General features: G+C 39.2%; 1 protein-coding gene across 1 annotated transcript in view; it reads right to left on the bottom strand.

The window, feature by feature from the left end:
- The window catches only part of LOC145493781 (multidrug resistance-associated protein 1-like), a 41,381-nt gene extending 26,998 nt beyond the window's left edge, over window positions 1–14,383 (bottom strand). Inside the window, exons 1-15 of the mRNA XM_081473245.1 lie at window positions 14,301–14,383; window positions 14,061–14,191; window positions 11,519–11,856; window positions 10,901–11,018; window positions 10,755–10,823; window positions 9,175–9,236; window positions 8,251–8,382; window positions 7,099–7,305; window positions 5,704–5,887; window positions 4,157–4,411; window positions 3,494–3,559; window positions 2,612–2,749; window positions 1,628–1,768; window positions 1,025–1,112; window positions 570–645 (exon numbers count right to left, since the gene is read on the bottom strand). Coding sequence (XP_081329371.1) covers window positions 570–645; window positions 1,025–1,112; window positions 1,628–1,768; window positions 2,612–2,749; window positions 3,494–3,559; window positions 4,157–4,411; window positions 5,704–5,887; window positions 7,099–7,305; window positions 8,251–8,382; window positions 9,175–9,236; window positions 10,755–10,823; window positions 10,901–11,018; window positions 11,519–11,796 — 1,814 coding nt within the window. The 5' untranslated portion in view covers window positions 11,797–11,856; window positions 14,061–14,191; window positions 14,301–14,383. The remainder of the gene's footprint in view (window positions 1–569; window positions 646–1,024; window positions 1,113–1,627; window positions 1,769–2,611; window positions 2,750–3,493; window positions 3,560–4,156; window positions 4,412–5,703; window positions 5,888–7,098; window positions 7,306–8,250; window positions 8,383–9,174; window positions 9,237–10,754; window positions 10,824–10,900; window positions 11,019–11,518; window positions 11,857–14,060; window positions 14,192–14,300) is intronic.
- Window positions 14,384–15,953: the final 1,570 nt, after the last annotated feature.

The raw sequence follows: 15,953 nt of genomic DNA, 5'->3' as shown, positions 1-15,953 counted from the left end.
AGCGCGTGTCTGAAATTTGTAGCACAATCTAGTCACTAAAATCGATATCTAATAAATTACTTCAAATTTTGAATCATTTATCTGCCTGTCTGTGTCTGTCTGTCTGCCTGTCTGTCTGCTGTCTCTGCCTTTCTGTCTGGTAGTAGGTCTGTCTGTCTGGCAGTAGGTCTATCTGGCAGTAGGTCTGTCTGCCTGACAGAAGGTCTGTCTATCTGGCAGTTTGCCTGTCTGTCTGCTGGCAGTACGCTTGTCTGTCTGCCTGGCAATCTTCCTGTCTGTCTCTGGCTGTCTGGCTGTCTCTATCCGGCCGTCTGTCTGTCCCTATCTGGCTGCCTGTCTGTCTGTCTGTCTGTCTGTCTGTGTTACGAATTCCCACCGTAATTACCCATTATCTGGCCATGTCTGGTCTTTAAACTCTGTTGACCTAATCTTGAAGTCGTGGGTTCGAATCCAGTCCAGTAACAATTCCCCCATTACCTTCTCAGAGGGAACTACCTGATTTCCTGCACCCGAATTAGTTTAGGAAGACTAAATAGCCTGCTTAACAGCAAGGCTAGAGGTTTTCTTACTTTCTTAAGACAGGAATGTCTTCAGTTCTATCCCAAGAAAAAGTTCCATTTTCAATGCGACATGCCAGGGTTGAACCTGGTAATGGACGAAATAGAGATCATGTAAACAGACTCGTATAACTGTGACACAATCATTAGGATCTAACATTCCACATCCAGTGCAGGAAATGGGGCTCATGGCTGTCGAACCTGCTTGGGCTGTTTTCATGTATCAATGGGGGCTGGTCACAAAATGTCGAAATAACCTAACGTAATTTATCCTTGTGGATTAGTACTATGAATGCATAACTTCTGTAGACAAACTGACATTCACAGCGAAGAGCAAAGTGTCATCTGAACAAGCAGGCCGCGATCATCTCGACAAGTGGGCTGCGGTTACGTCGTTCAAGCAAATGTTCAGGCAGTATGTGGTGTCTCATAACGTGATGTGCCTCTTACACAGCGTTCAGACTTACATTGTGACGGCATGCTTCGAATGGCGTTTTCGGGTTCTAATTCATCAAGTTTTAGGAACTGCTCGAGGCGGTGGAATGAAACTTGAGCCTAAACAAAAACAAAATCAGAAAAACAGAGCACAGGTGAACACGCGCCAACTGCGTCACTTCCATGGCTTTATTTAAAATAGTTTATCTTTAAAACGCTGGGCAAACCTTACCCTTTTCCATTTCAAAAAGGCAAATACATGTACCTTGGTACGTCAGCGATCTGTAGCTATAAACTCATAAAATTATCTCAATGTTCCCCTGAGAAACCCTAAGGGATTACTTTATTTTCTGTAGAAGGGCTATTGTAGTCATTAAGTTACACCTCCAAATGAAATCAGCCTGCTTTTTAAAAGTCATTCAACTGAACATTGAAACATCCGTTTAACTCCATGCCCTCTCAAATTTTCGGCAGACTTCTGACTTAAGACCCGATCACGTGCAAGCCCAAAGCTCAAGTTCTTTACCCTCGAGAATAACACAGGCGTGGCATGTGATATATTATCGGCCAGTCAAAAAAGACTTTCCAACTGTAAAGTGTAACAATGTACGTTGACAAGCTGAACATATATGTACCTGAATAAAGTTCATTACCACTCTGGGTAGCATGGTAAGAGGAAAGCGAAGAATGTTAAACAAGGAGATCGCTACAAAGGCTTTACCAGCTGTCAGTTCATTTCCAAGCAAAACGTATACAGTGAATGTGGCTAGAGAGACCTGCAGGAGAAACAAATCAGGAAAAGAGACGAAAAACAAGTTTGCTTTGAACTTACAGGATGACACGTACTTGGAGGTAATGGTTGGAGCTTAAGTAAAAGTCAAGGAGTCGCTGTTATGTTTATTGACTTTTTTCCCGAATTTGCAGGGAAGTTTAGATACATGTAGAGGACTAAGCTCACTCAACCTAAAGCCAGTACGGGTTGTTAGAGTCCAACTCGTGAAAACTTCTAAACTGATGTCAAATCTTCAATAAATCTTCATTTTCCTCTACTTATTTCAAATTCACTTAGCCGCCATCACTTCCTTTTCCTTCATAAATGTCTCAGCAATTTTCTACAAAAAATAGCCATATTCCATGGGACCTTTAACTACAAACCAATGACGGTGTCTTTAGATGCATGAGACCTCAGAGACAATGAGCGAGAAAAGGTATCAAAACGTATGAGAGACACACTGCCTAACGTTCGAGTCTGATTTTCTCTAGTGCCGTTATGAATTGCACTCTTCCAGTATTATTTTGCTCAGTATTAATTGATTCATACCTCTCCCTCTCCTATGTTAAGTTAACTTTTTTACCCTAATTATTATTGTCAATTAAACAAGGGCATATGATTAGCTTGCTATATTTTTGCCCTTTTCCATTTCTCCTCTTACTTGTTTACTTTATATTTATCTTTGTCATTTTAGAATGGAATAAATAAATAAAATGAAATGAAATGAAAAATGAAAAACCCAGCAGTGAAATACAAAGCATAATCATGATATTTTCAGGACGTCTGAAATATAGTTGTCAAAGACTTCGGTATTCGTAAATTGGAGCAAACTGAAACACTTCCTCACCAAAAATGGAGCACAGATGAAAGTGAAGGAAACAGCTGCACCGAAGTACATACTGTTGGTGAGATGACGAAGTTCTTTATTTCTAATCTCAGTGATCTTGGTCATGAAGGATTCTTCCCAGGCATAAAGTTTAAGCACCTAGAAATACAAAGTTGTAACCAGTAAAATATTTGTGTTATTAATCAATATTTAGTATGTCCAATTATTCTCGCATTTTGTTTGGTGCCTACTTATGATCTATTGGAGGACAGACGCATTTTTTTTTTTTTTTTTTTACATTATATTAAACAAGTCTGTTCAGTAATAGATCACAGAATACGTCAAAAAGTGGCAAGAACATCAGAGACTCACTCGCTTAACGGCTCGTGTGTCACTTTTTTGTTCTTACCAAATTTTGACGTCATCTGTGATCTATTACAGAACATACACACGTTAACACGGAATCTAATTGTTAAACATACAGGTACAGGTGAAAACGATATCATATAGGGCAATCCACACTACACATACTGGTCAGTGGCGGATCTAAGGGAGCCCCCCCCCCCCCCCCCCTATTTAAGGTTAAAAAAAGAAGAAATCACAGAAGGAAGAAAAGTCGACAGGGCAAGCAAAACAACCCCCCCCCCCCCTCCAACTCCCCTTTAGCTCAAGGTCTGGATCTAAAATTAGTATGTAATTTTCATGTACTTTTACTCACTCTTTTTCTAGAAAGTTATGAACTGTTACTATTTTTTAAAAATAGGTCTGCAATGTGTACTTGTGGGCTTATGGCCAGTTTTATTCATTGGGTTGAAGTATTGTAGTCTTACGAGTAGGCAATTAGTGTTAGATAAAAGTACAATACTAAATGAGGTTTAAGCTGTACAACGCAGAGGACAGTACCTTAATTCCACTAAGCAGCTCGTTCGTCAGCTTGAGCCGTTCATCAGCATTTTCCAATTGTTTCACCTGTAAATAAAAATATTGCAACAATAGTTCCATAGGCATACTCGTGAATTCTTGTACCAACCTTGGCTTGACCTCCATAAGAGCTCCAGTTCCGTTTTATACTTTTTTAACTTACTTCAATCTTTTGAGTTTCCCATAGGATGTTTGTTGTCAGCTTTGGGTAGTCGTGTAGCGGTGTGTTTGCTTCGCTTTGTCGAGTAGAGTCCAGAATCTTATAAAGTTCAACAGTCCTTGACCCATTTACAACATGTCTACAATTTACTGTGTAGTATAAATTTTAGCTTGCGAGCAGGCTCACCTTTGAGTCACGCGCGTGAGCAGCGAAGAGCAAAGAGATTCGGCGGGAAGGAGTCTGGTGAAGAGGCGCCAAGAAAGTCACTTTCTTGTCTCGCACCGCACGCTCTTCTGCTCCAACATGAGCCTGCTCACAGGCTATATAAAGTTAGCTTGCTTTGTTTGGCTGTAAGTGATGTTGAAGCAAACAGTACATGCTGAAGCGTACAGAAGAATAAAAATCCTAAACAGACTCCTGGGAACCTTTCCCCTAAAGTGGCGAGAAGTTGACATCCAATCCTAATAATATACTGCAGTTATCACCTGTATCTTCCTGGCTAGTCGTGTAATGAGAAGGTTCAGCGGTATCAACATTATCAGCATGCCCAGTCCGGCCAGAACAGCCACACCCATGGTGACGTACAGGAAATAGATGGCAACACAGATTTGGAATGGTGCTGACCATAGTTGATTGAAGGACTGCACCAGCTGCATAACACGCTGAGCGTCAACAGCCATAAGGTTCACCATCTCCCCCGCTGTAGAAATTCTTCTTGATAAGCTACTCAGTGACAAGGCCTAGAGATTCACCAAGAAATTAACAGACAACAACATCTTAAGCACATCAAGAACAGCCAGAGGAACATTTACACAGAAATGATTATTACAGTATATCAGAAGATGGCAGAAAGCAAGTTATACCGCTTAAGAAAAAGCGTTACTTTGAACATTGACCCTACAGGTGAAACAAAATATTCAAGTTTATTGTGTCAGTACATGTACATTTGTACGCTTAGCTATGAGAGTGAGTCGCCACAACACTAACCCAGACTTGAGAGTGTCAAGGGAGCGATTTTATAATACCGGGCCACTTATTAATATTTCTCTCAATGCTTCTAAGAACGAAAAGGAACCATTCAAATTCAATGGGATGCAAAAGAGTGGCCCGGTTTCCTACACTCTAGCCCTAATTCCTATTGAGCCATCACGGTAGAGATCTTTATATCCATACGGCCATGTGTATATAAATAATGTGTGCAGTTTTATTTCAGCTGCAAAATTTCTGTCGAGTTTAGCCGCAAGTTCCTTTTGTTAAATTTTCGGCAATGTAAACATCATTCTGAACAATCCAGATCCTATTTCTTGCCAGGCTAAGATGTTTACTAAAACCTGTTGAGTATTTTGACTTCGCCTACATTTTCATCGAGCATTTTTGACTTCTGACTTGGCTCGTATGCACACTTGACCTACATGTACCTACCATTTTTGACTTTGTTTGCCTACATTTTTATAGTAGGTAATTTGAAGAAGCGAATTTTTCAGTTATTGACAATTTTAAAAACCAGAAGAAGCCCTTTCATTCAACTGTTGCTCAACTGATTGTGGCGTGTTTTTAACCAGGCAATAGGATCATTTGTTTTCCTTCGCAGTGCCTTGTGACAACTTTGTAGTCAATCACAAATACAACATGTTTCAGGCCTCAAGTTGTTGTCCCTAAGTTATAACAGAAATGGTTCATGCTTTTAGCTGTGCATATATCGAGTTATGGATGCAGCTGGGAAGTTTGGAGAGCACTCCAGAAGCTAGAGTTGCTCTCGGCTGTCCCCTCGAGCAACTCTTACACCTCTCGTCCTCTCCAAACTTACTGTGTGCACCCACAACTCGATATACACTCCCTAAGCATAAGCCAATTCTTTAATATAATTATATAATATAATTATTTTCTCCTGGGTCCCCATGCTACTGCCCCTTACTCTCCCCCCCCCCCCCCCAAAACCCCTCCCTTTCCTTATACCATTATTTCTCTGGCATCCATCCTTGGACATCAAATTTTAATAACATGGTTGCAGACTTCAACAGAGATGACTTACCTTAGCATAAACAACTCCAATTATACTTGTGTGGACTCTCATTGCTGATTTAAATGCAATATGAAGTGAATGTTGAATTGCTGTCATTTGAAAGATTGCTATGACAACCATACAGGCAACATACACATAACCCTTCCACTTGTCTGCCTCATTTTCTTTATCCTCTGTGTATTCTATAAGGAGTCTGTAAAGCAGGAGCAAAATTAAATTAAATGTACGTAAAATAACGTTGTGATCAAGAAATCACTTTGTATAAGTAATCACAGAGTTTGAGTGCAATTTGGTATAAATAGCCTGTGCAACAGGTGCTCATTTTCGGAATGTTCACATGATTTTCGTTGACCTTCGGAAGGATTCAGGTAATCCTCGGAAGTGTTAAATAAAAATATTATGTTGAGAAAATATGTTACGTACATATGTATTAAAGCTAACCCTTGAACCACACCCATAAATGTTGCCAAACAAGATTTTGGCAGCACATCCTTTGCTTTTGGCTTCACAACAGTCATTTAAAACTGACCCCCATGATAACATGTAACCCTGGTTCACACTTGTAAAATATAACACAAGTGAAATAAGCACAAGCATAAGCACAAGAAAAAGAAACATGTTCCTTTTTTCTTGTGCTTGCGCTTATGTTTATTTCACTTGTGTTATTGTGAACCAGGCTGTAGCAGGTTTGAAACTAGACTTCTCATCTCAAACTGACAGTCCACCTAAGTAATTTCTTTGCAACAAATTAACAGGGAATGTATTATACACTGTAAACACTACCTCGTCATACCCTAGGGGACAGGGGTGAGGTGGATGGGGGAATGTAACTCCCAACAAAGGTGACTGTCATTCATTTTTCTGGCCAAAATTTGTAGTTTAATGCTGCTTCTAATTAATTCCCCCACCACACCCCTCTCATAAAATACAGTGAATAAAACAAGTCAGTGAATCTGATCAGGCATCTTAAACGAGAAAAGAACCTGGGGCTTATAAAGTTATACCCTAGGAATATGAACTATGCGTTTATATCTAAAATTACCCCTCTTTATATCGAACCTCACTGATACCTTTTCACATACTAAGGCTATTCAGCTGAAAATAAAATTAAATATGATAGGAATGACTTATCTATATAGGAAGTGGTGCCTCTTAGAGGTGAAAATGAATTCAAGCTACATTTTAAGAAAATTGACCCTGGTACCCCTTCAAATCTCTCACAATCATCCCCATCAATTCAGTAAGAGAGTACCCCCATTATACCTACTTCATACATGCATATCAAGGCTGTCATTAAGAGCCATACCCCATACAATGTACATAACACCTGTTGGGGCCCTTGATGTTAATGGTCCATGTCGAAAAAATGGGAAAAATGGAACTGTATTGTAAGACTCCACTTACCCTAGAAGATACGGCTGAATGAAAAGCAATATATCGTTGATCAGTTTGAAGACGATTCCAATCGCAAAGTAAGGAGCAAACACTCTGATCATAGCTTTGACCAGGGATGGATCATGGCATTTCTTTCTAGCAAAAGTAACATCAGAGGTTCCATGAAGTTGGTCCTTTTCAAGTTCATGTTCATCAAACTGAGGTGCTTTGTTTTTCCTGACATGTCAACAAACAGATGCAGGCTTGTCAGAAATCAAGGGAGATGCATAACAGGAGATTATCTTATGGTTACTGTAATAAATCATTGCATTCAGACTGCATTTAACCTAGAAAAGAATGCACTTTCTCGCGCACAGACATATACATGCACTACCTATCTTGCACTACTCCTGATAAAAACATCTCTAAAAGATAAAATAAAAGTTTTTCAAACACCTGCAAGAAGGAATTTAGAAGAGGATCGTGCAAGGTCATCGATACCACTTAAAGATCCTTAGTCTGCCAATGATCATCAAAGATCTTAGGCAACAATCCCCACAAAGATTTACAATGATCCTAAATACAATCCTTAAAGGATTCAATGAGGATTTTGCCAGGGTCTCAGGATAAAATTATTTGAAGAATCTATTTGTTGCAACTGATATAAAAACCTTTCAGAGTATCCTTGAGGATTTTGCAAGGGGCTTTTGAGTGGGCCTTGTTAGGATATCAGGGCTCGAAAAAAAAAAACACCTGAAGTCTTGCTTGCCCTTCAGACAAGCAGATCTCAAATTTTGCTTGCCCTGGGCAAGTCTCAGTTTACTTTCTTTTTCTTAAGTTGGCAGACGATTTGCCTGGGCCCTTGGCCACTGGGCAAGTGAGAATGAAGAGTTATTTGCACAGCAGAACAATCTACAGTACATGTACTTGTACTGGACAACCGGACGACACTTTTTTCGAGCCCTGGATATTGTAGCAATCATTTTGTTCAAGATCCTTCAAGAACATTGGAGATCTTTGGGTATTATACATGTCAATGAATATGATCAGAGGTACTTAAATGTGAAGATCTGAATTTGAAACATGTAAATGTAGAGTACTTTCACCAGCAGAATTAAATTGAAGTGGATGAGGGAAAATGGTGACAGAAGCAATCCCACAGATCGATCTCGAGACACTCACCCATGACTTTTTCTAAGTTCCTTGTTCCATTCCCCGTGAAGTCTTGGTACGATATTACAAGAAAGACTTTTTTCCTCCAATGACCACAAGTCACTGTCCTGCAATGGTCTCTTGAAGCCAGTTAGAAACAAACTGCACACAAAAAGAAGAGTAAAAATTATTATCTACAGTACAAGTCATGTAGCATCATAGACATGAATCACAGGTTGCGATGGCTTGGTCATGAGCTGAAAATGCCCAATGAAGGGATAGTTACCGAACACTGGCTTGGAATGGACCTCAACTGAGAGAAGAAAGGGAGACGTGCCAAGAACCACCTGACAGAGGACAGTGATGAAAGAGCTGGGGGAAAGAGATGGGTCTCTCATGGGGTGAAACACAGGCTAAAGCACGGGACAGGGTTCTGATCAGTGGCAAGGTTTGACTGCGGCCTTAAATGTATGTAAACTTTTAAGCACTAATAAAAAGTAATCATCAAGACACAAATTGTGTAAAGAGCACATACATGTACATGTAGAGCCATAACTGTCCATGCAGTCATTGGCACACATGGTGTATTGACCGACTGTATGGTTATGTTCTGATAGTACCTACATGAACATCATAGGCATGCAATGCATGCAAAAGGGCTGGACAGCTACAATGTAAATAGTCCTAACACTGCACAAAGTTCCATATACATGTATATACATATACATGTACACAGGGAAAAGGTACATTTATACTTAAACCTTTAAAGTATTTCATTGACCAGCAAAGACTAGCCCTCTGCCTATGTTACTTCATAATCATTGTTGCATGACAACCTATAACAACCTATTTAGGAAAGAAAAAAGGGCTAAAATACTACAAAAAGTTTTTACACAGTCATGCACTTAAACTAACAAATCAAAGTTAAGCATAAATTGTAACGGCCAACATTACCTGTTTAGCCACCAAAATGACATGCGTGAAAAGAAATTAGCTTTCCCTTCTGGGCATGGTTTCTTCAAGGAAAAAGCCCAATCACAAAAATTACTGTCAGTAAAAACTTGTAATATAGTGCAGCTCAGAAATAAGAAAAGATATACATGCATACTTTGCATTAGCCAAAAACAAGTACATACAGTGTCCACGTGTGCATACACGGGTATACAGCATACAGTACTTGTACGTGCATATGCCTCATTAGTATACATGAGCTAGCATATTGTTTCTTCTTTTCTTAACAGGTCATTGTTGTTTTTAATGGCTTGAGAGCTTGCCACAGGGCAAGAAGTATGGGTTATTGACCAAGTGTGAGGTCAAGATGGCTGGATATTGGCCAAGTTCTTCTTTTGCGTGTTTATGGACCGAGAGGGAGTTGAGGTCCATAAACACGCAAAAAAAGAATGAGGTAAATATCCAGCCATCTTGACTGAATGAGCTTTGTCAATAAAGGATTTATTAGTGGCTTTCAAGGAAATTTTTCTCCCGGGAAATGGCGGGTAGTCCCGTGCGGCCAAGATAGCTCCATCTTGCCCACTCGGGTAGCCAATCACAGCACAAGATTCGATTCATCTTGCCCGCTCATGGAGCTAGCCATATAATAAAGGGTTTTAATTTTTTTTAAAATACACAATGAGGCATATGCCTTCAGACTAGATTAATGTACATGTATATCTATAGCTGGAACGAACATTTTGCTTATTGGGCACTTGGCATAAAATTAACAAATGGAAAACTGAAATAATACATGTAGTAACATCTACACGTACAAGCAACAACAAAAATTCAAAAACTATCATATGAATCATGTGGGATGGATGAAGCACAGTACATGCATGTAACAAAAAGGTCAAAACTGCTTGCGATGATAAAATAAACACACACCAACCAACAAACAAGGGCCCACTGTTAGTAGTGTGTTTCATCAACCCTGAAAAAGCTGTTACTATTAACCAAATCTTCCATCCAATTTAGTAAACCAAAAACTTTGTACATGTAACTCGAATAAACTAGTAGAGATGGCAAATTTGAAATGCAAAAATAGGGCTTTGCACTTTTCTGTCATTGGCACGCCTTACCCATTGCGTTCCATAGTCTTAAATGTACCTTGTGTAACCAGCTACATGTATTTTACTGTGTTACAATACACACATACACATTGTTATTTGTATAAAATACAATGTGGACAGTCACGCTTCAGTTTCTTGGCATGTAGTTGTGAATACTATTAATAATATATTTTAGTTTCAGTCAGTTCTGATTGTTAACATATATTCTGGGTAACATGCCAAAAAGAAATTCAAATGCTATTAATGCTCACAAAACGTCGACCCGTTCTGTATACATGTACAATCAATCAAGACATGGACATATAGCTTGTTTTGCAGGCATGTTTGATCGAAGAGAGAGAACTCTCAGTCATCTACACTGACAGACAAATGATTAAAAAAGAATTTACTATTAATATTTAATTGATTTTAAATATACTTTTTTTCTTATTATAAAATAAAATGTCATGACTTTATAGTTCTACATACCCTTCCTGATACTGTCTTTTCACTGTTTTTCACTGTGCATGGGGTGTTCGGGAAAAGCTTGGAATTAGCCTGTGGATTAACCACATTAACTATGGTTATTATAAAATAAAATCTGTGTCATGACTTTATAATAATATTCTACATACCCTGCCTGATAGTCCCTTTTCACTGCTTGCACATGGGGTGTTTGGGAAATACTTGGAATTAGCCTGTGAATTAACCACTGAGGGAGACACATCACCACCATTCATGAGATAATGAAGCCTGAAATATGTTCACAAAGCCATTAATTAACATCTGAGTACATCTGGAGTAATTATTTCAAGGAGCTATAATACAAGTATGAACCACATACAGGTACAGACTAAGGTATATCCTGATATTATGAAATGCACGACATGTGTATTAAAATTGCCTTTCCTGTTGATTATTATACATTCATGGCCAGATTTTGGCATCACCTGCAGAAAACCACTTTCAGTTTTTCAGGGAATACATAAAATCATTTAATGTACAGTCATCTCATTATCTACAGTAATTTTATAACAGGAAAATTTCAAGGGTCTTGACGACTCAAATTTTTCTAGTCTATTTGATTCCCAGTAAAGTCTCAGTTTCCATAGCACTCAGGCTTGTAGAAAAAAAAAATGTGTTCATGTATCTCACTGTCTCGGATGAAGTCTCAGATCTACTTTAATTTACATGTAGTTTAATTGCTGGTTACTACGTTTATTCTTAATCAGAATTTATATGCATGCACTTACTTTTCATCACTCAGGTCATCCCTCAAAGGGACAACACAGATACTTGGTATAAACCCTTCTTTCTGGCTTGAAACACATCTGACATACAACCACCAAGACTTGACATTCCTGGTCAGAATCTCAAAACACTGACCCTTGCAAAATGGCAACTGAGCCTGAGCAGTTGGTGCATTCTCAAGGCAATCTTGCATCAAGACACCAACAGAATTTGATGGGTCAAAGTCGTAAATGGCCACCACCTTTACTTTCTTTGATATTACTGTTGCCATGGCTTGCATTCATGCACATGTACCCTTGTTCACTGATTACACTTTGCAGAAAGCAGTACTCGGACATATCTAAAAACAAGTCAGATCAAATACAAAAAAAAATACTCACAAGTGTAAGAAGAATAGAACTTTCCAAAATGGTTACTTGCAAGTGAAAAAAAGGCAGTAGGTATATTTTGCAGGTTGCAGGTTGCAGGTTGAAATTTAATCATAACTGAAAAACTGCTGGCACTAAAAATAGTTAATAACCTAAATACTTGTCAGGGGTTCTTACACAAAGTAGGCGGCGTCTTTCATGTTAGGTTTATTGATTCAATCCACTATAAGTACTTATCGATATCGACACGCTGAGACCAGCGAAATCTCTTCGAAGGCATCTGGATGGCCGCTCCACAGATGTTTCCATCAATTCCAGATTTGGCTTGGTTCTTCCCCCAACAACAGAAGATTGCCATCACAAATGAAGTAAATAAATAAAGAAATGAAATAATATAAGATTTTAACCGACGGAATATACTAGCCTCAGCGTGCTTTCATTTTGGTACTCACAGGGAAGAAATCAAATCCAGCAGATATTTCAGATGATATTTCAGATGTTTCTCCAAAAACAATAATTCATTGAAGGCTTATTAGGAATATACTCTCCTCCCATCGCTTCCTGCACTTTGGCCGGTTTGGCATTTAGGTGAAAGCCATTATACTGACCGATTTTAAACAGCATCATGTAAAAGTCATGGTAAGTCTACCGCCTGTACATTTCTTTCAAGTGCCAGCGGTTTTCCAGTTATAATTAAATTTCAACCTGCAACCTGCAACCTGCAACCTGCAAAATATACTTGCCGAAAAAAAAGGAGACAGAGTACACTGCACTCTATCTAATTACAGCTACAAGATACATGTTTACATGTACTAACCATTAGATAATTTGGAGACCTTTCATACATCAAAGATATGCATATGACACTATAGGTAAAAGTACAATGAATTTATTGCCTGCACCGCATGTATCATACATGTATAATATAATTATTTTGAGGCATTCAGTGAGTGGTCCATGTTTCAGGTCTGGCAGGGTCATTATGTCGTGTTCTTGGGCAAGACACATAACCCTTGCAGTGTCTCAATCTCTCTGCTCAGGTGAATAAATATATCTTATTACTATATGAGATGTTTTGGTGTGTAGTATCGTTGTATATTTTTACGAGTTGTGTCGTATTTTGACGAACCCGTAGGGCGAGTCAAAATACAAACAACAAGAAAAAATATAAAGTGATACTACACACCAAAACATCTGATAAGAGATTTACTATCCAACTGCTGTAGTCAATAAATTTATCAATGAAAGAGAGAGAGTGTGACAGTTTTGCATGTGTGCGCCAACCTGTATGGCAAACAGGTTTTCTACTGTACAAATAACTGTACAATGTCACTGTATATCTGTACTATTATTTGGATGTTATTTGCTCCAGTTGGATAATAAATGGGTATAAATGGGTCAATGCTGGGGCTTAACCCTGGGATGGACTAGTGTCCCATGCTCATGGGAGTAAGAATACATGTACTCCTTGTTGCTTAATGATACAAAAGGCAAGTTGAGCCCGTAGGTGCAGAATTTCTTAGCGTGTCTCAGTGAAAGAATAAGTTCCCCAAGGGAAGGGACAGGAATTGACATTTACAGGATCAGGGCCCATGGGTGGGGAACTTGACTTTGGCTTCCCTGAAAATGTCAATTTCCCCTGGGTTTTCCCCTTCCTACTGGGGTCTAACATTGATAAGTGCACAACAAATGGATGGATACAGTGTAAAATTGTAGCATTGTATTCTTTTGTTTCCATTGCAAACCTTCTCTCCAGTTGATAGATTTAAGCTTCAACTTAAATCTTGAAAAGCTGGAAATCATTCAAAGATAGAGTGTTCGCTTACATGGGATCAGGTGAGATAAACTAAGCTCGAGTAGTTGACTGGGATTTCCATGACCATTTGCATAACGCACCATAACGTTATCAGCTTAGAATGGTGACCTTTTTTACATGGATTCTGTGCTTTTTTTGCATACATTATTAAAGTGTTGCTTTTACGTATTAAGACAACTACAGAAGAAAAATATTTCGTTATTTCAGGTAGAGTAAATATTAAACTTAGTTTGAAGCCCCTTGTGATATTCAGCGCACCCGATACACTTCGCTTGCGTGGCGATCGACCGTGACATATTCATAACCAAAGCTGAAACATTAAGCTCTTAGTAAAATAACAAAAAGCTGAACATCACTTACCAAGTCTTGTCTGTTGGCACGAATCGTAAACGATAATACAAACGGATGCCGTGACCATCAAAAGGGCGAAGAAATCGATATCATTGCATTTAGGCCTTCCTTCCTGAGCAGTTTTATGTTTCAAAAGCCCTCTGACATTGAATCGAACACAGATTTAGGCAGTCAAATTACACGAGCTGTGTCAGCGTTCTTCAATTGTTGCACCGGTATTGTCAAAGGACGTATTCTTTTCTCCCCTACCTTTTCGTTTTTTTCTTCTTCTTCTTCTTTTTTTGGCGCAAGACAAAACCATCCGATCAATCGCTAGCTGTTCAATGGTAACCAAGCCTTTTCGTGCGTGGAATTTAGGTTTAGTACTCGCGTGACACGAGCGTTAGGCGCGAGACACGCTACCGATCAAAGCCAGAGCGAAGTGATCGGGGCGGGGCTTGCCGGGAGCCTGTTCGCAAGCTCTAGCCCAGAAAAGCTGCCACAAGAATAATTAGCCAAACAGAAATCCCAGTCGACGGATTATATTTGCTTATTTTAAGAACTGTTTCAAGAGAGGCCATCCGGTTTAGACATCGGATGATGGTACTAGTCCGGGAGCACGTGTAATGCCATGGGAATTTCATGAAGAAAGCAAGCCACTAGTCTGAATGTGTTAAGGGGACCTTAAATTACCTGAACAGTTTTGGTGGCAACTTTGGAACTCGCTCAGACGGGATTTATGGGGGGTCGAAAATGTGACGTATGTATCCCAACATGGAAACGAGGCTCAAACATAAAACCAACCATAAGTACCCACTATTTGCGTAAAATTGAACCCAAATCACCGCAATTATGCAAATCAATGTTTCAAATATGAAAACACAATTTTAAGAGGTTATTGGTGTCACGTGACCAAGCTAGCACGAAAATGAGGCTCACACAAAAGCTGCACTGGAAAGCCCTTAAACTTCTCCTGACGAAGACAGTATGTCATCCGTGTAATCAAACGTGCTTATATGGTAAGGGTAATCACGTGACCATGCTTGCACGAAAACGAGGCTGTCATAAACGAAGCCTTAGTTATTTTCCAAAATGACAATCTTTTAGGAAACTATTTTACGAATTGATTAAAAATATAGTATGACAGACATAGGCCAGGAAACTAGTTTAATCAAAATAGTCTGACAACTCCTTGTCACTCTTCATAGCAGTGATATGATGTAGCCAAAACATTACAGAGGATCACATAAACTTTTTTTTTTTTTGCCATATTAGAATCACTTTTAACAGGAGTTTTACTGGTACCGAAATGTACCATAGTCTTTCTAACAAATATCTTAGAATGGTTTTTAGTTATAAACACTGTTCCTGATTGTCCATATGGCTCACTCGTGTGTATACAATGATTTACAGTGTTCATTTGGACTATAATATAGTCGCCATCATCATCTGAAATGTCCTCTTCATCTGAGTAGAAAACATCTTCCTCCTGAACATCATTATCACAGGTCTCCACATTGTCGGAGCAGGTGCAGAGGACTGTTCAGTTTAAACCAGACTTGCGGCACTGACAACGGTTAGTGGAACACCTTTCTTTGGAGCATTCACACTATACAAGTTGAAGTATCGCTTTAGGGGCTGGTAGCAGGTTTGTCATGACGGGTACCCATTCATCTTCCGGTGATGGTAGCGCGGGGTTTGTTATTCTGTCGCTCTTCCAGACCATCAACTGGTAATGCGCTCTCAGGATTGCCTGGTGCAATGTGGCCTGCGTTGGTGGCAGCCTGTCTGATTGTACTTGCTTTTTCTTGAAAAGGAACCATCATAGCTCTTTAATAGTTTTTATAATCTTTATATTAATAGTCGGTTGAAATAGAAGACAAACAATCTTCTCAACGGGTGCGACAACTTCTTCATTCGGAT

The sequence above is a fragment of the Orbicella franksi genome, chromosome 7 (genome assembly GCF_964199315.1).
Source record: "Orbicella franksi chromosome 7, jaOrbFran1.1, whole genome shotgun sequence".
In the NCBI taxonomy this organism is placed as follows: domain Eukaryota; kingdom Metazoa; phylum Cnidaria; class Anthozoa; order Scleractinia; family Merulinidae; genus Orbicella; species Orbicella franksi.
This window is presented reverse-complemented; position numbering and strand designations above follow the sequence as displayed.